A 21,451-nucleotide genomic window follows, 5' to 3' on the forward strand; every position below is an offset into this window, starting at 1 on the left:
CTAGCTTCAATATGAATCCGATTAAATGTGATCGGGTGAAAGCCCCAGTGCAGCAGCAACAGCACATGATGGAGACGATGATGAGGAGGAGACCATCTCTCTGGATTCCAGAAGGCATGAGGTATCATGTTAAGACTGTGAAAGTACTATTTACTCTACAATGGTGAGGAGTCCTCATCAAAATCAAAAAATCTAATTTCTTTTACAGGACCCAGATGCTATACAGTGGGGAAACCAGCCTGGCAACATAGTGCGTATTAATAAAAGGACACCACATCCTGCCAAATTCCAGCTGCGCTAATTGTATTGTGTTCACAGAGCTCACAAGCTATCAGAAAGTTGTATGGCAACCACCTCCGGCACCAAATAGAACTGGCAGACATAGACATTCAGTACAAGAAGAAAACGAGAGAAAATCTTGCACTGGAGTCCGAAATAAAAAAAGAGGACAATTAGGAAACTGAACCTTGAAATAATAAAACTTGAGAGGGAGGTGAGATATGCCTTCAATGTACACTGTATGCTAACTGTAACACAAATGTATTAATCATTTTTCTTTCCTCCCCCAGCTCCAAGAAGATGACACAGCTCAAAATAAAAATTAGGTATATTCTCGTAAAGTCAAGTGAGCCATGACATATGAGCTCTTATTGTGAGCACACAGGACGGTGGCATCTTTCTAAGGTATTTTTTATTTTCACAGCAATCAGTACAACCAAGTCATCGTTATAAGGCACCGGCCTCTTTTGCCCACCCCCCCAGCGCCAGGTTTGGCCACTAGCCTATATGAAGGCCCAAAATTGTGTGTTCCTTTCTGCTCTGACAATGGCATGCCCATTCTTGCGAGATGTGGTGGATGAAGAAGCACTTGTGCTGAGGAGAGCCTTCAGGCGAGAAAGGGTCTTCAGGGACCGGTTGGACCCACTGGCCTTCCCTGATGACCATCTATATGAAAGATACAGGTTTTCTGCAGATGGCATCAGGTATCTATGCAGACTACTGGGTCCCAGGATTAAGCACCGCACTGCACGGAGCCATGCACTGAGTGTGGAGCAAATGGTTTGTGTGGCCTTGCGCTTTTTGGTGCAGTGGACTGCACACACATAAGGATAAAAGCCCCCTCAGGTGCCCATGAGGCCGATTTTGTGAATAGGAAATCCTTTCACAGCATTAATGTTCAGGTGAACATAACTTTTTGATATTGTCCATTGACGAACACTCTGCATTGCCAATGATGTGCATTGATTGGTGTAATATTCCTCATCTTATGATTTCAGATGGTCTGCAATGCTGACTGTGTGATCAGCAATGTTGTGGCGAAATGGCCTGGCTCAGTCCATGACTCCAGAATCTTTCGGGCCTCTGAAATCTATCCGTGCCTATCACAAGGTAAGCCACACAACCCCTATTTATAACCATCATGGCTGTGTCAAGAATATCACTGTGTTTATGAGGTAGTAATGATGAGATTTTGTGTTGACAGGTGAATTCTCTGGTGTGTTGCTGGGAGACGGGGTATGGCTGCCAGCCTTTTCTCCTGACACCTTTCACAGACCCCCAGGAAGCACAGCAGGCCTACAACCATGCCCATGCCAGGACCAGGGCCAGAGTTGAAATGACCTTTGGCCTCCTGAAGGCACGCTTTCACTGCCTTCACAAATTAAGGGTCAACCCTGTTAGGGCATGTGATATTACTGTGGCTTGTGCTGTCCTCCACAATGTGGCCTGCCTGAGGAAGGAGAGGGCCCCCAGAGTGCCACCAGCCATGGACTGGGACAATCCGGCAATCTTCCCTGATGACGACAGTGGTCGGCTGCTGAGGGACCAATATGTGTTGAATTATTTTAGTTAGTATGTGTGCTTTCAATTTAGGTAAAAAATGTCCTGCTGTGGCAGAGGAAATAGGGTTTTTTTGGGTTGGTTTTTTTAAAGAATTTGGCCTCTTATGATGTTTGTGCGGTATACTGTGTGTAATACAAGGCTGCAGGGAGGCTACTGCATCTATTCATTTGTCTGTTCAGTTGATGTGTATGGATTTGTCCTGCATTTATTTTAGTGTGCAGACATGCAGGGTGTGTTATATACAGACCTTTGAATGTGTATGTATCATTTTGTATAACATGCTTTGATTCTGTGCTTTCCACCTTGTAGAGTCACTGTGACTTCAGTTTCGAAAGGAGCTGATAGTTTACCTGCTTTGTTTTGTCCTTATTCAATAAAGGAACATAATGTTACACATTGTGTTTTTATATTCATATGGAATGTGTATTTGTTTATATGACAGAGTACTAGGGCCCCACTGAGGAAAAAGGATAAAGTCATACATTTATGAGGCTGGTTCTTTCTGCAGAAAAGCAACATATTCTTTTTACAGTTTTGATAGTTATGACAATGTGATACTTCATATTCTGGCACATAAGCATGTCTTTGTTTATGAAACCATACTGAAGTACAATTTCACGAAATGCCCCACATCTGTCATTTTAACAACTGTCCTCCTTTAAAACAACTGGTTACAATATTATGACTTGTCCTTTTTTTTCCCCTCTGTGGCCCTAATATTCTATCATTTTATATATAGCCTTATAGTCTATGGGAAACTGTAAATTATCTAATGATAGCAACATCATCTAAAAATCATTATTTATCCAAAATGATTGAAATTAATGATCACAAACGTTTAAATAATGACAGTGGGTCTAGTTATATGTGATAACAATGTATAGTGAGCAGTGAAATAACTATTGGTTTCCATTTGTGGCGACTGCTGACTGACATTAGGGATGAGATTAAATAGATCCTGGAATTTAGCCTGGTCTGGAGCAGGCTAGCTCCACAGAATAAATCTCCATGGTAATTTATACCATAACATATCCTCCTGCCCCCTATCCAGCTTTAGTGCAACCGGATTAGGGATCAATTGAGCCAGGATCACCAAGATATCCTGGCTTAATCCCTTATCCTACTTTTGTGCAACAGGCCCCTGGACTCATTTAGTGTTTTTGCCCCTGTGACCCAGTTTCTGTCTTCCGTGTTTGGTTTGATTAGTTCCCAGGTGTGTCTATTCTCTTCCTCATGTGTTCCATGTCCCTGTTAATTTAGTTATTCCATCCACCTGTGTTTCCCCATTATCCTTTGTACATAAGCCTTGTCCTTTCAGTTCTGTTTTGTCGGGTCTACTCGCTCACTACTTGATACTCACGAGCTACTTACGTGTGTCTTCCTCTGTGATCCATGTTTGGATAACTCCTATGTTGGATAATAAAACCTTATTTCGTTTATCCTCGGCTCCGTGTTCCTTCCGGCAGCGTAAACCGTGACAGAAGACCCGACCTGAAAAAGAAAGTAGAAAACTGCGTGTTTTTCCCTCCGTTTTGTTTTTGTTTTTTCACAGTCCTTTTGTTTCGTAGTGTTGATGGATCCCCTCTCTAGCCCCGGATTCCTCCTCCTCATGCTGGAGCAGGAAGGACGTTCTCTCGAGGACCACACCAGACGGTTTCTTCTGTTAGCTAATGCCACCAGCTACCCGGACGACGCGCTCTGCGCCTTCTACAACGCCAGCCTGAACTCCAAGTGCAGAGCGTTGTCGCCCGAAGATGGTCCTCGGGAGGATTTCGCCGCATTCGTGGAGTGGACTCTGGCGAGAAATGGCTCATCTTTCACCGTCTGCCCCATAGAGGACCTCGCCAGCCCCACTCCCGACCCAGAGACCAGCCAGCCACCATCACGCCGCACGGAGCCAGAGCCCACCGCAGCCGCAGAGCCCGAGCCATCCACTGACAGGGAACAGGATCTCGAGAGCGCGACTGACCAGGTGTGTGAGCCGGCAACACCGTGCATCGTGGGAGTCCTAGTGGAGATCAAGGGCGTGGAGGAAAGCCCTGCCCACACTCCTGCGACTGAGGGTGAGCTGTATGCAGTCTCTGAAGATCATATGGAGCAAGTTCTGGATCTGATGGACTGGTCTATGGAGGTAATCCCTAATTTTCCTGTTTCCCCGCTGGTTCCGCCCAGCCCTGAGTCTTCTGTGTCTCCGCTGGTTCCGCCCAGCCCTGAGTCTTCTGTTTCTCCGCTGGTTCCGCCCAGCCCTGAACCTTCTGTGTCTCCTGTATTCCCTCCCAGCCTCCCTCTCCCACCTCCTCCCAAACCTGCTGGTCCCTCTACTCCACTTTCGCTGGTTCCGCCCAGCCCTGAATTTTCTGTTTCTTCGCTGGTTCCGCCCAGCCATGATTTTTCTGTTTCTCCGCTGGTTCCGCCCAGCCCTGAATCTTCCGTGTCTCTGCTGGTTCCGCCCAGCCCTGAATCTTCTGTGTCTCCGCTGGGTCCGCCCAGCCCTGAATCTTCTGTGTCTCCGCTGGGTCCGCCCAGCCCTGAATCTTCGGTGTCTCCGCTGGGTCCGCCCAGCCCTGAATCTTCGGTGTCTCCTGTATTCCCTCCCAGCCTCCCTCTCCCACCTCCTCCCAAACCTGCTGGTCCCTCTACTCCACTTTCGCTGGTTCCGCCCAGCCCTGAATTTTCTGTTTCTTCGCTGGTTCTGCCCAGCCATGATTTTTCTGTTTCTCCGCTGGTTCCGCCCAGCCCTGAATCTTCCGTGTCTCCGCTGGTTCCGCCCAGCCCTGAATCTTCTGTGTCTCCGCTGGTTCCGCCCAGCCCTGAATCTTCTGTGTCTCCGCTGGGTCCGCCCAGCCCTGAATCTTCTGTGTCTCCGCTGGGTCCGCCCAGCCCTGAATCTTCGGTGTCTCCTGTATTCCCTCCCAGCCTCCCTCTCCCACCTCCTCCCAAACCTGCTGGTCCCTCTGCTCCACTTCCGCTGGTTCCGTCCAGCCCTGATCCTCCAGTCCTTCCTCCCATCCTTCCTCTCTGTCCTCCTCCTAGACCAGCCAGTTCCTCGCCATCCCTGCTGGTGCCAGTCAGTCCCGCAGCTCACCCTCAGTCCGCGCCATCGGGGCGCGATGGTTCGCCACTGGACTGCCAGTCTCCAGCTCTGCCTTGGCGCGTTAAGGCCCTGTCTCCACCTCCAGCCTCCGAACCCTGGACTCCTCCTCGGTCCTTCGACCCAGCGGCTCCGCCTTGGCTCTTAGCTCCCTCGTCTCCACCGTGGCCTGGCATCCCACCTGCTCCACCGGGCTCCCTCGTCCCTCCGGCTCCACCTTGGCCAGTCGTCGACCATCCGCCGCCTCGGGACTCCACTCCTCTGGTTCCACCTCGTCACTCCATCCCTCCGGCTCTGTCAGGCTCCTCCTTCCCTCCGGTTCCACCTCCATCCTCGGTCGCTCCGGCTCCACAGCGGTCTTCCAGGACCCTGCCTCCGCCTTGGTCGCCTGAGCCTTCTGCTCCACCTAGGCCCTCCGGATCCTCGACGTCCCCCTGGCTTTGAGGCTGTGTTGCTCCATCTTGGGCTCCTCACCCACCGGTGCAGTCTCCGCCTGTCGGCCCCCTGGTGTCGTCGACCCCTCCTTCACCATGGCTCCTCCCGCCGTTGACTCCACCTTGGATCTCCGTCCTGGCTGGTCTCTGGTGGACCATCTGGCTCCTCCTGCTCCTGTCTCCTCCCTGGCTCCTCCCTCCGTCGTCTCCTCCCTGGCTCCTCCTTCCGTGGTCCCCTTCTGCTGGCCCCCTCCTGGGAGTCTGTCCTCCACTGGTACCTCCTCCCAAGTTCCCACCCACGCCTCCCTCGGTTGTTGCTACGGTGCGAGGACGCACCTACCTGGAGGGGGGAGTACTGTCACACACCTGGACTCATTTAGTGTTTTTGCCCCTGTGACCCAGTTTCTGTCTTCCGTGTTTGGTTTGATTAGTTCCCAGGTGTGTCTATTCTCTTCCTCATGTGTTCCATGTCCCTGTTAATTTAGTTATTCCATCCACCTGTGTTTCCCCATTATCCTTTGTACATAAGCCTTGTCCTTTCAGTTCTGTTTTGTCGGGTCTACTCACTCACTACTTGATACTCACGAGCTACTTACGTGTGTCTTCCTCTGTGATCCATGTTTGGATAACTCCTATGTTGGATAATAAAACCTTATTTCGTTTATCCTTGGCTCCGTGTTCCTTCCGGCAGCGTAAACCGTGACAATAACAAGGAGCATCCTTGTATCCTCTTGACAAGACATTGGATATTAAAAAAAAGTAGTATGCAGTATGTATACTCTGCACAGTATGACTTGGTAGAATTGTACTTTTCAATGAAACTTTCAGTTTCACTACTATTTAAAAAAGTACAAAGAAAAATATGCAGACATGCAATTCTGAAAATAACTTATTATTAGCAGAAGGAACTTTCATTTTTTTAAATATATTTCACATATATTTTTATGACGTAGCCCTGACTTGATCCCTCCACTGAAACGGTCTTTAATGTAATAGCCAAAACCATGAGAGGCACAGTAGCATTGCAATAGAAAAAAGGATGCATCTCAAAACCCATAAGCAGACAACAACGGGAGACAGATGACTGAAATAGCTCCTGGTTAAATTCTCCATGGTTTATTGTAAACATGAATGGAAATCATCACAAAAGGTAAATATGCATTATAGTTGAGGTCAGACATGTCTAGCATGTGTGAGTTAGTCGGCTATCAAATATCTGCCAAACCTTGGCTTCGTAGCAGCTATCAAACAGTAAAATGATTTGTCCAATGTTATTTCAAAAACATCTATAAGATTTAATAGTCTACACTGTTGTAAAGACCACCTTAGACCAGCATGAATTGATGCTGGTGGACAAGTTTAGCCATCTGTAAAGCCATTCACCAACGAGAAATGTTGGTTGAACATGGTGGTCTTTGTGGTGAAGTTGGTTTACCAGGGAACTGTTGCTTTGGCAGCTGACCTGAAAAGAGAAAGAAATGTCTGCTATAGCACCTCCTGCTGGAATACAACCCATCCTAACATTCTTAAGAAATGCAGTATAAAACATTATTGATAGAAAAATATTTTGAAATTCAATTAGGTTTTTGTACATCTTTTTTAAACTCCCTAAAATCTAGCCAGTCTATAAAAACAGATTTAGTCTAGATATGTAATAATGAAGATTTTTATTGTCATAGCATATGAGCCTACATTTAAAGGGGTGTCAGGACTCGGGTGTGATATCTCTCTTTTTTTTTTGTTTTTGTTCTTCGACGTGTGTTCACACACAATGTTTCAAAATCAGTGTGATTGCTCGTTAGAGCGCACCTGTTTTTTTTACTGCTTGATTTCTCTCTATATCTATGCGGTTTCTTTATTTGTTTTTTGCTAGTGTGTTCTTATTCTTTGCCACTCACTAGTTTGATTCTGAAGTCTCGTTATTCAGTTGTTTTTGTATTTCTTATTAATTTTCTTTCTGCCAGTTGCAGTTCCCTGTTTTTCTTCAGAACTCACTGATCCTGGACCGTTATGTGTTGCTGACATAATTGACTGTTACTCTGGAGGATGGATTTCTGGATTGCCTCGCTGTAATGATCATCTGCCTGTTCTGGACTGTGAGTTTTAGATTGCCTGGATTGATCTGTCTGCGTCTTGCCTGACCTTCTCGTCTGCCCGACTCTGTTTCTCGTCTTATAAATTGGATTGGTTGCTGGTGGAGTGCCCCAGACTTTGACCTTTCTTGCCTAACCATTCTCCTGTCTCCTCCTGGTCAAAAACTGGTCTCAAGCTGTTTTGCTTGTACTGTTTGTTATTGTGCTTCAATAAATTGGAGTTAAGCATTCTTCAGCTTTTGTGTCCTTCCTTCCAGAGATCATTACAAGGGCTGTTATTAACAAAACATAGCAAGATTACATCATATTCTAGAAAATCAACACAATTCTTTGTCATATTCATGCAGTAAATTTTGTTTTTCGAAAACATTTAGTAAACTATCACGCCATATTGCGTTTGGGAAGTATATACCAATCGAAACATGTTGATTTTGACTTTATGGCTTGTGTTGTGATAAAGTTTGGACATGAAAACCGAGATCACCCTGTGCTTGTGAATGTGAGAATGTGTGAAAGCCCATGAGGGGAGATGTGTTCATCTGTAGGTCAGGAGGTGACCGCTTGTATCATGTGTTCTGCACCAGATGAGGAAAAACAGAGAACACAAGCTTGCAGCAGACTACAGATGCCTGTTACAAGCTGAGCAGAAATGTTAAACATGTCTGAAAGAGAATGAAAAATGCCAGCACAAACAGTGCAAAGAAAACATTATAGAATGCCAGCATTCACATCAAGAAAATATATTCATCAGATGGCTATGGGTTTCACAAAACTCACATTTTTGTTGTGGTTGTTGATTTTTTTTTTAAGTAGGAATCTTCCAGAATATATGAACATTGACATCATGATCTCATTTGTATTCATAGAACAATAGGAGAGATTGGGTTTGTGATCTAACTTGAACCACTTGTCTTATATCAACCTATACTTAAACAAACAGACTGACAGATACTATAGGAATCATTTAAGGAGATCCATTATTTTGAGGACAAGTCCAAGCCTCTAACATGAGCCAACTAATAATTTTTTTCCCCCTAAAAAGCAATTTGAGGAATATTTATGTAGCTCACAGTCTTTATCTATACAATGATTTGCGAAACAGTACAGATCCTAACATGAACTATGTTGCGTAATTATATGTATGTATATATATATATATATATATATATATATATATATATGATCTATTTTACTTGGGAAAACATACATCTTCAGAAAATATTTTGAAGCAAAGATGGAAAATTATTTTAATTTCTTTTAAAAAGCACAATCACAAGATGTTGGAAGGTCCAAGATAAACATCTCCGCTGATGGGGTATTTGTGAACATGCATAAAGCTAGGAGGAAGAGCAAATTGATGGAAAAGACACAAAATGATAGCGTTACAGTAAAAAAAAAAAAGAAAATGCAGAAAAGCCAAAAAATATATAGAGAAGCCTTTAGGGAAGACTCAAGACCCTTCAAGGGGATCTACGGACAGAGAAGTATTGTGTATGTCATTCCAATACATCACTGTGTTATTTTATTTGACTTCATATACGATCACATTCCAACCAGACTGGAAATATTAAGTTACAGAGGCAACCTCAAGTTCAGTGTTCACACTCAAAGTCCAGCAACTCTCTGGGTCTGACTGAACTTCATTGGTGGAGATAACACTAATAACTAAAATGAATCCACAATTCAAATGTAGCGTTTCCGTGACATCTGGGTCATCCTTATCACATAAAAGGCCACTAAAAGGGAAAGACAACACCAGAAATTGCTCCAACATGGCTGTTTAGTATCTTGTAAAAACCTCTTGTAAATTCTTTTACAGGGTTTTACCGTGCTGGGCTGCGACTGCCCCCCACCTCAGCCAGCCTTCAAGTTAGATCTTCAGAGACCAAACAACAGCAAGAACCTGGACCAGCTGGTAGACAAATGTCTCTTTTGACCACAGCATTTGTGAATTCACAGGTTTTAAACTGGCCAGAAACAATAACTCTCAACCCGATATAAGACCATAAACCACCTGCAGTCTGAACACACTTACGTCATGGCCGCACAGGAACAACTTGATGAAACTGAGTGAAATACGGTGTTAGGACTGAAACAACATGGCCTTATCAAATTTCAAAGTATGATATTGGCGCACAAATAGCCTAGACTAATCATTGACATTGACAGTCTTCTTTAATAAAAGAGGTGTCATTTACACTCTTTAAAACACATAAATCTTGTTTTACCAAGAAAAAACTAAACATTTTCTTAATTTGTATCAAATTAAATATGGTGTCGACTAAAGTCTAAAGGATAAAGAGTTGAGATCCTGCTGGTCGGCACAACAAACAGCTTGTTGCATGAAAATTCAGACAATGCCTTGCAAATAAATAATCACACCTTGCTTATCTGGTTTGGGATGAGACTATTTCAGAGAACTGAAAAGGCTGAATGTGTTTCTGTATAGTGGGGCATTTGTTGTCTTTTAGTTTTGTATGTAATACATGCTTTAACGTCTTTAAAGTGTGTTAGGAAGGCATTATATTATTTTATGAGTGTGTGTCAACAGAACCACATATAATTTAGTGATCAAATTATTATAAAGTTGAAAGGCATATAATAAAACAAGTTTATCTAGCTTAATAAGGGCATCTAGCTGTGACTTACACAGCTATTATTTATCATACAAAACACCAAGTGAATAGTTAACCCATCTGGATTGAGTCAGTGAGTTGAACTTGAGAACTAAAACAAGTCTAAATCAAGTATGAGTTGACAAGCATCAAAGTTTGATTTCAACAATTAATTTCACTATGATTTCAAACTTTGACATGGCCTTAGTCAATATTAAAGATATAAGGTTATTTCACAGAATATTCTTTACATCTTTATGAAGGATATTCTGAAAAAGCAAAAAAAAAAAAAAAAACAGTAAATCACAAAAGAAAAATTACGTATGCTGGGTTTTCACAGGCAGGGTCACATTAAGGCAAGATTTGTGAGCAGAAAAGAAAGAAAGACAATCTCTCAGTCAAATAATTTAATCTAAATACCTTTCTAATCTTTTTGTATTCTATATTCTTTTAATTTATTATGCAATTGCATGTATGTAAAGACCTCTAACACTATTTAATCATTTGTTATAAATTCAATCTCAATCTCAAAAAGATGCTAAATCTCTGGACATAATCGGAGTCAATTACAAACATTATACTTAGCAATAAAGTATGAGAGGCTGCATTGTGTCAGCATCCCAAATTGAAACAATCTGTTAACAGCTTCACCTATAACTCACGCTAATTAAATCCACCACTGGTTCTTCACAGGTAGTATAATAGAGGTTCTTTAAACAGTAATTTGTGTGCCATATTTGGCCCATATGTTCCAATGGGATATTTATTTTTTAATTGGCTAGTGGTGATGTCATTCATAGTGCCCACAGGTCAATGGTTCCCAGTGTTTGCCAGACGAAACAGGTTGCACTGTCGGCTCAATAGTCCAATACATGAGTGTGTTTAAGTACCCATGAACAAGCATGACATCATCTGGCATATGTTTCAGTGCGGAATACAAGCAGCGATGTTGGGGCTGCTATTCTAAGATAAATTAAAATATCATGATAGTTTTAAGGTTTCCCTCAAGGCAAAACAGTGCCAAGAGCCCCATTATGTCCAAATCTACAACAGGCCTGCTCTTGTCAGCCAGCCAGCAGACAGGCACTACTCCTAACTCATGCCGGGTGTTTTCCTCGGATGCCTGAAATGTTTTTTTTAAGCCTTGATGCGGTAAGCCATTAAAGCTTTCAGATGCGGTTAACAAAGGAGAATGTTACTTTCGTAGAGAAAACGAGAGACAACAATGGAGAGCAAGTAGTAGTGACAGCTGGGTATGTTTACAATCTCAGTAGGCCTCAACAGGAGAGTCAAACCCATTAATTTAAAAAAAAAAAATTTTTCATTTTTGTGGCATGTTTATATCTAGACATCCCATCTGAATCTCACAACTACTGCAAAGCTATCTGGAGATAAAGAAACACCAAAGAACTTGATTTGATGATTAGGCTATTTCTTGATTTATAGTTTTACCCCCCAGCTGTCTGTCTGCCTGACACTGACATGGAAGATTACATTACAACAGTGATTGAGTATAACGTAAGTGGTAATAAATCACAAATCTCACTGGGCTGGAGGCATAACGGGGCCCCAGAAGTAAACAGTGCCAACCTCCATTCAAACCCCATGAAGATGACATGACAAAACCTGGAAGGTTCATGTTAAACAATCAAATCAAACCAAACCAGACATAGTTTTATGTTTACGCGGCGCGATACGCAACGTCATTATGTTCAGTAATTATGTCCCCAATGGATGCAACAAATGCCTCTTTTGTAATGGGTTGTATTGGTTTTGTCTGTTCATGTCGGGAGATCACCAGGGTTGCCAGGTTTTCGGTCTTCTCAAAACTAGCCCAAAACTAGTGTTTCGAGGGGGGTTCCCTGGTAAAAACAAATCACATTCTAGGGGGTAAAATAATTTCTTTTGCTGGGCTCCTCCAGTAAAATTTGCATTCCAAGGGTTAATTTCACATTATTGGGGTCGCTTCAACCCACGGACATAAAAAGCAACCCGCAGCAACAGTGTTAAAATAGCCCAATTCAGCAGGAAAGCCGCGGATTTGGCAACACTGGAGCGTTCCACAGCTTTTCAGAACAATGAGCTTTCTAAAAGTCGACATGTGTCAGAAAGGCAGGGCATATAGGAGCAACACTAAATGTACATTATGTGGAAAATAATGTGTTTTCAACCTTAAACCGCATAAACACATTGCATTACACCAAATAAAAAAGTCTGTTAATCTGAGGCTTGAAAAAACTATTAAATTCTGGTTACTGAAACACAACTTCATCCAAGACTCCAAGACTTATGTTATTCATATAGAAACATATGGTCCTATTTTCCTTTATCCTCAGTCACAACAATCCTGAATTCAAAGGCATTTAATAATAAATACAATGGAACCTGTTGCGTTTAAATGGGCTTTTCATGGCACGCTGTAGCACACTGACTCTCAGCAATTACATCACTTTTCAGCTACGGTCTGGATTTAATGTACCCTTCATCTGTCAGTCTGACCGTAAAATCTGAGCCCATAAACCCAAGCCCACCTTTCTATTGGATTGTTGAGATCAGAAGGTTGATTAAAACAGCTGAGAAGAATGAGATAAAACCAATGAAGTCTCTTAATGAGCTCAAGGACTGTGCGTCTTGGTTCTTGGATTTACAAGATGGATGAAACATTAGAAAACAGTTGTTTGGTACCTAACATGGTCCTTGTGGTATGGTAAAATTGTTTAGAGCCATATACAACTGAAATTCCCACATGTATCTCTTACAAGCTCTATACACTTTTAAAGAAACAAAGTAACTTGGGTAATTTTCATGATATACAGTAGAGATCGACCTGAAATTGCTTGGTAATGACCGCTATGGATACAGTTTTTTTTAATACAGCAAACACCAATACAATGAACACTTTATAATTTTTTTTTTTCAGATCTGACACACTAAAAGCTGAATGATCATACTTCTAACAATAAATACATACATATATATATATATATATATATATATATATATATATATATATATATATATATATATATATATATATATAAATATAATTTTTTTCTTAATAATACAGTACGTATTTATGTAATTATGTTTATACAGAGTTGTTTTGCAGCATATATTATTTTCAAAATAACATTTACAGTATCTATGCATAGCTGTTTTATAATCAAGATGGTCACAAATTAATTTTCTGGTCACACACTGATCAATTAAATTGAAGTCAATCGTTTTAAATGCTACAAGTAAAAGGGAATGAAGGGCAATGAACATGAATACATCTGAATGCAGCACTGTTTTATAAATATTCAACATCAAATTGAAATTGAATTGATATCAATATATCCTTCATCGTTAAATGGCAATACTATAAAAATCTGGGCATATATAAAAAAAGAAGAAAAAAAAAAGCTTTTGTTTGCTGACAAAGCCATGGGGCTCATTGCAAGTTTTAATTAAACATGCTCCCATTGTACAAATCAAGCATAAACACAATTTCATTGCAGAAGTCAAAGAACATTATATAAAACATTAGTATTATTCGTCAAATCCATCTGTTTGTGTATTATGCAAGTAAATGACCCTTTTGGCAATTTTACATAATTTAGAAAAGTGAATACAGGCCAGTATACATTTATTTGTGGAGATGATGGCATCCTCTACATTCTCCCAAGATTGTTGGAACTAATCACACTCACATCTGCCACAAATCCGTTAAACGTGTTTGTACAAAACTGCAAGAACGGCTGACAAGCTTCATGCAGCAATCATATTGTTTAACGTGTGTGTGGGTTCACACTTGTTCAACTTTCGTGTTTAGAAAAACAGCAGTAGTGTGATTATGTTAGGCAGGGCGTCAAAATATTTCATTGCTTAAGTACCTTTACATGCTTCTTTATAGACGGTTTCAACGGCATCAACATAAACAAACGTTAATGCGCGTGAGCGCTTTTGTGGACCTAACTTAACTTCCGGTAGACTCCAAATAGAATCAATAACAACAGCCAAGTCCCTCTAGTAGATATTTTTTGATAACAAACAAAATGTGTTTTCTGTGTGGATCAGGCGGACTTAATGAAAATGCTAATTCATTATTTGCCAGCAGGAGATGTTTTAAAGCATAGACATAAAGCGCGAGAAATAGAGGTTTCCCCAGTAACAGCTGTAAACGAAGCAGAGCTGGTACGCTCACACGCTGCTTTTTCAGGCATATAACATGCAAGTCTTCTTTCAGAAATACAGCGATATAAAAACACCCGTGCCTCGTTTTGATATTTAAACATAAATGTAAGGAATTATTATTATTAAACGTGCAGTACGTTACGTAACGTTACTCATGTTTATTTAACGAAGCCTTTTTGAAAATCAATCAGAAAATTGTGATGTGAAAATTGTGGCGAGTCTCCAAAAATAAACAAATGTATGGGAAACACATCCAGCAGCACAACCACCTGAGCCCAACTTCAGTCTCCTCATCACCTTGGCTTTAACTGCGTTTGTAGATGGCACCGCAGCCAGACCGATATACACAACACAGACCGGAAGTTAACTTAGGTCCAGGCGCGTGCGCCCGATGAAACCGTCTATAAAGTAAAACTTGAAACAATAGCGGCTCCCCGAGGGAAACACTGAACATCAAACATTTACATAAATTAACTTCCAACATAAAGACAGGTTAACATTTCCTATGTATGAGAGAAAGTGTATATTTCCTTCACTTATTAGCTCACATCTTAGATTAAAAATTAAATACAAAAATGATCAACTTTTTTAAATACGCAAATTTGCAACAGTAATAGCCTGTCAGGCACCTTGTAATGCGCTTTTCTCAAGAAATGTAAACAAATGAACATTACTATGTTAGGTACGAATTAAATACACTTATTAATTACATTTTGACGTCTTACCTGTCAGTAGCATCCCCGAACCGCTCTCCATATCTGGTGTTCCAGATACGAAAGTAAATAAAACTGCTGTCCACAGTACTGGCGAAAGCATCATGTTTGCCTCACTTATAATGCTGCAAGACAAGCACTGTGATGGTTCATCACATTTTAATAGCTTAGGTGTTAATGAGAATGGTCTGAGGACAATAACAATAGTGTGGCGCGTGTCTACCTTTGATGGCGTACTCAGCTAGTGCTTACCTTGTGAACACCGCCACTTGCCGCAAGACACCTTCATCTGTACAGTGTTTGCTCGAGAGGCCCCGCCCACACCATCGCCACAGGCCAATGAGAGGCAGCATATCAAGGCTCATTAACATATCAGTGCATGACAATGGCTTTGCTGGATCGAAGTACTAATTTTGAAATAAATTAAAGTCATTATCAGTATATAATTAACATATTGTAATATATATTACATAACAATATCATACATTTAAAGTGTGTATGTGTGTGTTTTAGAGCAAACATTTTCTGCACTGCACTTGCGCTATAGCTTGTGTACTAGTGTGTTTTATGAATTATTAAATTATTGTGACTTTTAGATAAACGTGTCTGCTAAATGATGTAAAACTGAAAAAAATTCCGTTAATATATTAACATTAATATTTAATAATAGTTTTTTAAATAATAGTAATTAAAAAGTATTATTTAAAAAAAAATTACAATTTTTTTTATTTAAAAAAGTTAGTTTTTCTGTTGGAGAAAATATCATTTTAAAAAAATCATAAAAATACAAAGGTTCAGCTTTGTCCATGACACAAAAATTTCATTACCAAATTAAAACTGTATAGAAATTGTATAGAAAATATTAAATTAAGGCATTTTTTCCAAGCTTTATTTTCATATCTCTCAGTTCAGTGATGCTTTTTCATACAACATGTAAATGATAGAAATGATAAGACTGACAAGAGTCAATGAGCTGAAATATATGGCATTACAGAGCCATCATCAGATCACAGGAGTGAAGCAGTCATCTCTGTGCATCACTCTATTATTTTCAACAACTTATTTTCCAACAAACTGAGAAGTGAAGTGTCTTCTAGTTTTCTCCCAGAAATCCAGGGTTAAGTGTATCAAAGATCTTTATTTCTAATAAAAATAAAGAAAATCACCAGCCAATTAACTCCTTATAGAAAAACATGGATGAAGGTGTACAATTTCCTACATGCACATACAGTATGTCAGTATGTCATCATAACATGCAAACATGACATCATCCAAAGAGATTGAGACAGGTCAGTTGGGCAAAGTATACAGCACTCAGAGACAGACTAGTGCTGTAAAGAATTTGGCACCTGGCTCATATACAGTATATATATATATATATATATATATATATATATATATATATATATATATATATATATATATATATATATTGTATACATACACATACACACATTCTTCTTCTGTTTTTCCTTATCTTTAAAGAGGAAAGGTAATATCTAAGTAAAGGGAACTCAAAGATTTATTGTCTTCACAACAATCATCTCCATCCCAAAATGGAAATGGTGGCCAAAGGCAGTTCACTAGGACATCACATACTTTAAAAAAATAAAGAAATCAAATTTCTGTACATTAACCTTCCTTTTAGCGACAAGTTGCAACCAGTACAAATACAATTACTATATTAATTGTTATACTTTCGGAGGGCACATCAGTATCAAGCACAATCAGCAGTGCATCTGCATTAAAATCTGGCATTTTTAGGTGAGCTACACATCCTGTATATACAAAGATCTCTGTGAAGTGGTGAATTGGTCCCACCGGTGCTAAAACTAGAGTGTGATGAGTTCAGATAAAGCTACAGGATGGGGAGCAGTCCTAAAATGTCATTTTGTTGCATAGCTCTACTGTACTTCAACAATCAACATTTCCCTGCACTTAGATATTTCAGAGCACAACTGTCAGGTTCCACAGGTAAAAATTCCATTAAATGTAACTTCTGAATTAGCATCGTAATTGTTGAGATTCTTAAGCAAACATTCCTGTAAAGAACTACTGTACCAATCATAATCCTGTAAAGAGATTTGCCAATCATGAAAATCACATTTATTTATTTATTTTGCCCCAGTAGCTTTATACTGTAAATCAGAAAGTTAGTTTCCCAAAATTTTCAGTATACTGTTTTGCTTCTAATACATTTTTGCATGAAATTCCCACGAAGATAATGACCAATAACCAAGACCACTGAAAAAGCAGGCAGCCACTGTTGCGCTCTATTGCAGGCTCCCCATAATATTACAACCATGTAATAAACCCTTCAGACAGAAAAGACACAGTCGACAAACTGAATACATGGGCAGGATCAGAGAAAAATCCATGTTCTGAATAAATTAACCTTGATTTGTTAACGATCATCCAAAACATTACAGTATCTCACTAATTGAGAAAATACAACATATTCTTAATTTCACATAGGTCACTCTGAATCTTTTTGTATGGTGAAAAAATAGATACAGGAGAAAGTCAACTAAGTGCTTCAATCTGTCTCAACTTCTTCCTCTTTTAATCAGTTACAGAAAGAGAAAGGCATGAAAATAAGCATAATAAGCCCTCTGGAAACAACACTGACATCAACAGTAACCAACAAATACAACCTTCCAGTCTTTTATAATTCAACTGCATTAGCATTTTTAATATGTCATCTACTTTTCCCTGAATCATTTCAATAACACACTCTAAATAGACCAACATCATCAACAATCCTCCTGAACTTTACAACGCTACAGTCTTTGTTATGTGCAATTTCTTTCTTCAAATACATGCTCAAGTACTGTACATGTGAGAAACAAAAATCAGTGACATTTAACCTACAGGGTACAGCATCTGTTCACTACCTCTCTTAGGCCAAATGCTTCATAATGCATCACGCACCAATGTGGCAATAAAATCTCAAAGTTTAGGCACTTGGTATCTTACCTCTAGAGTGTAAGAAAATGATTAGACCTTTCATAATGTCCAGCTACACTCGGATCATTTACAAGGTACAAAATGGAACACTGGGAAAAGATATTCAATCTACCGCAGTCTGATAGAAAAGTGAGTTCAATTTGGTCTTTTTTCAGTAGGTGGGAGCAAACCAACTATTCCACTCATGCTAAAGAAAGAAGTAGAATTGCAGCAGTGCAAACCTTTAAGTTGTGTGTCCACCAAAGAGTTTTTAGCCACTAAAAATGCCAGCCGCTCTTCTAAAAAAGGCCAGTTGTGGGCACTTAAAGGGTTAGTTCACCCAAAAATCAAAATGATGTCATTAATAACTCACCCTCATGTCGTTCCAAACCCGTAAGACCTCCGTTCATCTTCGGAACACAGTTTAAGATGTTTTAGATTTAGTCCGAGAGCTATCAGTCCCTCCATTGAAACTGTGTGCAAGGTATACTGTCCATGTCCAGAAAGGAAAGAAAAACATCATCAAAGTAGTCCATGTGACATCAGAGGGTCAGTTAGAATGTTTTGAAGCATCGAAAATACATTTTAAGTTTAAAAACAGCAAAAACTATGACTTTATTCAGCATTGTCTTCTCTTCCAGGTCTGTTGTGAGATTTCAAAACACTGCAGTTTAGTGATATCCGGTTCACGAACGAATCATTCGATGTAACCGGATCTTTTTGAACCAGTTCACCAAATCGAACTGAATCCTTAAAATGATTCGCGTCTCTAATAAGCATTAATCCACAAATGACTTAAGTGGTTAACTTTTTTAATGTGGCTGACACTCCCTCTGAGTTAAAACAAACCAATATCCCGGAGTAATTCATTTACTCAAACAGTACACTGACTGAACTGCTGTGAAGAGAGAACTGAAGATGAACACTGAGCCGAGCCAGATAATGAACGAAAGATTGACTCGTTCTCGAGTCAAGAACCGTTTCTGTCAGATGCGTCCGATTCGTGAACCGAGGAGCTGATGATACTACGCATGTGGTGTGTGATTCAGCGTGAAGCAGACCGACACACAGAGCGTCTGAACCAAACTGATTCTTTTTATGATTGATTCCGAACTGATTCTGTGCTAATGTTATGAACGCGGCTCGTTAAACCGAAGGCTTGAATCTAGGGAAATCACCACAAATGACGTCATTACGTTGAGTGCAAAGAACCAGTGAACCTATTTCTTCAACTGGTTTATTGAATCGAATTGTCCGAAAGAACTACTAGTGATCCGAAAACCATTCAAAATCATTATCTGGCTCGGCTCGGCTTCAGTTCTCTCTTCACAGCAGTTCAGTCAGTGTACTGTTTGAGTAAATGAATTACTCCGGGATTTTGGTTTGTTTTAACTCAGAGTGAGTGTCAGCCACATTAAAAAAAGTGAACAGCTTAAGTCATTTGTGGATTAATGCTTATTGGAGATGCAAACCGTTTCAAACGATTCACTTCGAATTGGTGAACCGGTTCAAGAAGATCCGGTTACATCGAGTGCTTCGTTCGCGAACCGGATATCACTAAACTGCAGTGTTTTGAACTCTCTCACAACAGACAAGGAAGAGAAGACAAGGCTGAATAAAGTCATAGTTTTTGCTATTTTTGGACCAAAATGTATTTTTGATGCTTCAAAACTTTCTAACTGACCCTCTGATGTCAGATGGACTACTTTGATTATGTTTTTCTTACCTTTCTGGACATGGACAGTATACCGTGCATACAGTTTCAATGGAGGGATTGAGAGCTCGGACTAAATCTAAAATATCTTAAACTGTATTCCAAAGAGTTCTCACGGTTTTGGAACGACATGAGGGTGAGTTTATTACATAATTTTGTTACAATATTAAAGATTTTTGGGTGAACTAACCCTTTAAGAGTGATTTGGAGGCACAGCGTTTAGCTGTTTACCTGGCAGACACATTACGAACAAAATATTCAAGTGTTTTTTTTTTTTTTTTTACATTAAATTTGACATCTGAAGGTGTCAGACGATGATTATTCAATCATTGTACAAGTAGAATGTGATGGTTGATCAGTATGGTATTTGTCCCACCCATCCTCCAATGCAAATGGATGGTTAGATAAAAATTGACAGTGACAAGTGCAACATTTTATCCAAAGATGAACACTGTTCAACTCTCAATGACAAAAAATTAGCAAAGAACAGATGCTTGTTGCCCCGTTACGCTAGTACTTGCTGCTCCTATTGTAAACGATTAAAAATATACGCTGGCTTTAGAAAAAAAAAAACTTGTTGGTGGACACACTGCCAAAATCCCTAGAAATAACTTTTCAGTCATTGTGTCCTGTGGAAAGAGTCTAAAGAACCTCTCAAATTCCAACACCTAAATGTTTTTTACAGCTGATGTGATCATCTCCCTGCATGTGACCCTTGTGGAATTAGTCCTTATGAAATTAAAAGAGGTGGGGAGCATCACTTCAGTCTTAACTATTCAGTTTGAAACCTATCGAGACCTCCAAGCGCTGTTCATCTCGCCGCAACTTTCGTAACAGTGACAAGGACGTCTCTACTTTTTAAACAAGAGAAGAACACCTTTATAAAACCATATTGGCTCAAGCTGATGGTAAACAGTTGTAATAGTGTAAACTGCAGACATAACTCTTGCTCTCCTCCAAAACACGGCTTCCTCCTCCCCCGGGGCAAAGATGATAAAATTCATGCTAGATCGAATCATGCTAACACCAATCATCTCTCTCAGTTTTTTGATAGCTTCCAGATGCTCTGCCGCTTGAACTAGGTGCCATGTTCACTCCGAGGGAGTAGTGATACCCATTAGGGACTCCGCTCTGGCTGCGTGAGAGCAGTGTGGATGTGGGGGCCGCACCTGATGATGTGTGGCCGATGGAGGCTGCAGTCCTGGGGGAGCAGCCTGTACCGTACGTGCTCAAGGCATCGTGGAAGTCGTCCGCTTCAGACAAGTTTGAGTCTTGCTGGAGGGGACCCAAGTTGGGGTCAGAGCCGATACGAGTGACAGGCACAGGAGATTGGCGGTGGTTGCTAGCGCTGATTAGGGCATCATGCTCTGACAGGCCACGACTAAGGCGAGTGGGGCAGGGCCCTGTAGACTGGGCAGTGTTGAGCTGGACCGGAGAGGAGTTGGCAGTCTTGTAGGCAACAGCAGGCCGAGGCGTAAGGGGCGTCTGAGGGAGCTGTCTACGCCCGCGGCAGGGTGTGCTGGTGCCTGAGGTATGAGCTAATGAACTTCCTTTAGCTGTGTTAATTCCCTGAAACACAATGGAGAGAAGAGAAAGAGTAAGTCACTACTACACATCATGTGTGGAAGCTAGAGGGACTGAGGGAAACCACATGACCTGCTTAAGCCTGTTTGGGTCACGGGGTTCTCCTGGCGATGTGGATCTGCTGGGCCCGGCGGACACGCTGTGGCCTTGTTCATGGCTGCCGTAGCGATCACAAGAGTAGTATCGCTGCTTCCTTTCCACCGCTGAGGATGAATGGTGCTTCCTCTCATGGGAGCGGCCGCG

The 21,451-nt window shown here is 40.8% G+C and overlaps 1 protein-coding gene, 1 long non-coding RNA gene and 1 pseudogene across 3 annotated transcripts in view; 1 reads left to right on the forward strand and 2 right to left on the reverse strand.

The window, feature by feature from the left end:
* LOC127942277 (collagen alpha-1(I) chain-like) overlaps nt 1-15,220 on the reverse strand; it is a 52,748-nt pseudogene extending 37,528 nt beyond the window's left edge.
* Nucleotides 261-1,374, forward strand: LOC127941326 (uncharacterized). Of its 2 annotated transcripts, none has more exons than XR_008148982.1 (4): nt 261-493; nt 570-605; nt 704-1,181; nt 1,278-1,374. It is a non-coding gene; the product is annotated as an uncharacterized LOC127941326 (long non-coding RNA). The 2 variants fall into 2 exon arrangements; XR_008148981.1 differs by having other exon boundaries at nt 263-493; nt 570-684; nt 848-1,181.
* Nucleotides 15,221-19,692: 4,472 nt separating the features above from the next.
* The window catches only part of LOC127941611 (probable voltage-dependent N-type calcium channel subunit alpha-1B), a 91,000-nt gene continuing 89,241 nt past the window's right edge, over nt 19,693-21,451 (reverse strand). Inside the window, exons 47-48 of the mRNA XM_052536890.1 lie at nt 21,281-21,451; nt 19,693-21,193 (exon numbers count right to left, since the gene is read on the reverse strand). The exon at nt 21,281-21,451 is cut by the window's right edge and continues 47 nt beyond it. Coding sequence (XP_052392850.1) covers nt 20,645-21,193; nt 21,281-21,451 — 720 coding nt within the window. The 3' untranslated portion in view covers nt 19,693-20,644. The remainder of the gene's footprint in view (nt 21,194-21,280) is intronic.

This window comes from Carassius gibelio, chromosome A21 (genome assembly GCF_023724105.1).
Source record: "Carassius gibelio isolate Cgi1373 ecotype wild population from Czech Republic chromosome A21, carGib1.2-hapl.c, whole genome shotgun sequence".
NCBI lineage: Eukaryota > Metazoa > Chordata > Actinopteri > Cypriniformes > Cyprinidae > Carassius > Carassius gibelio.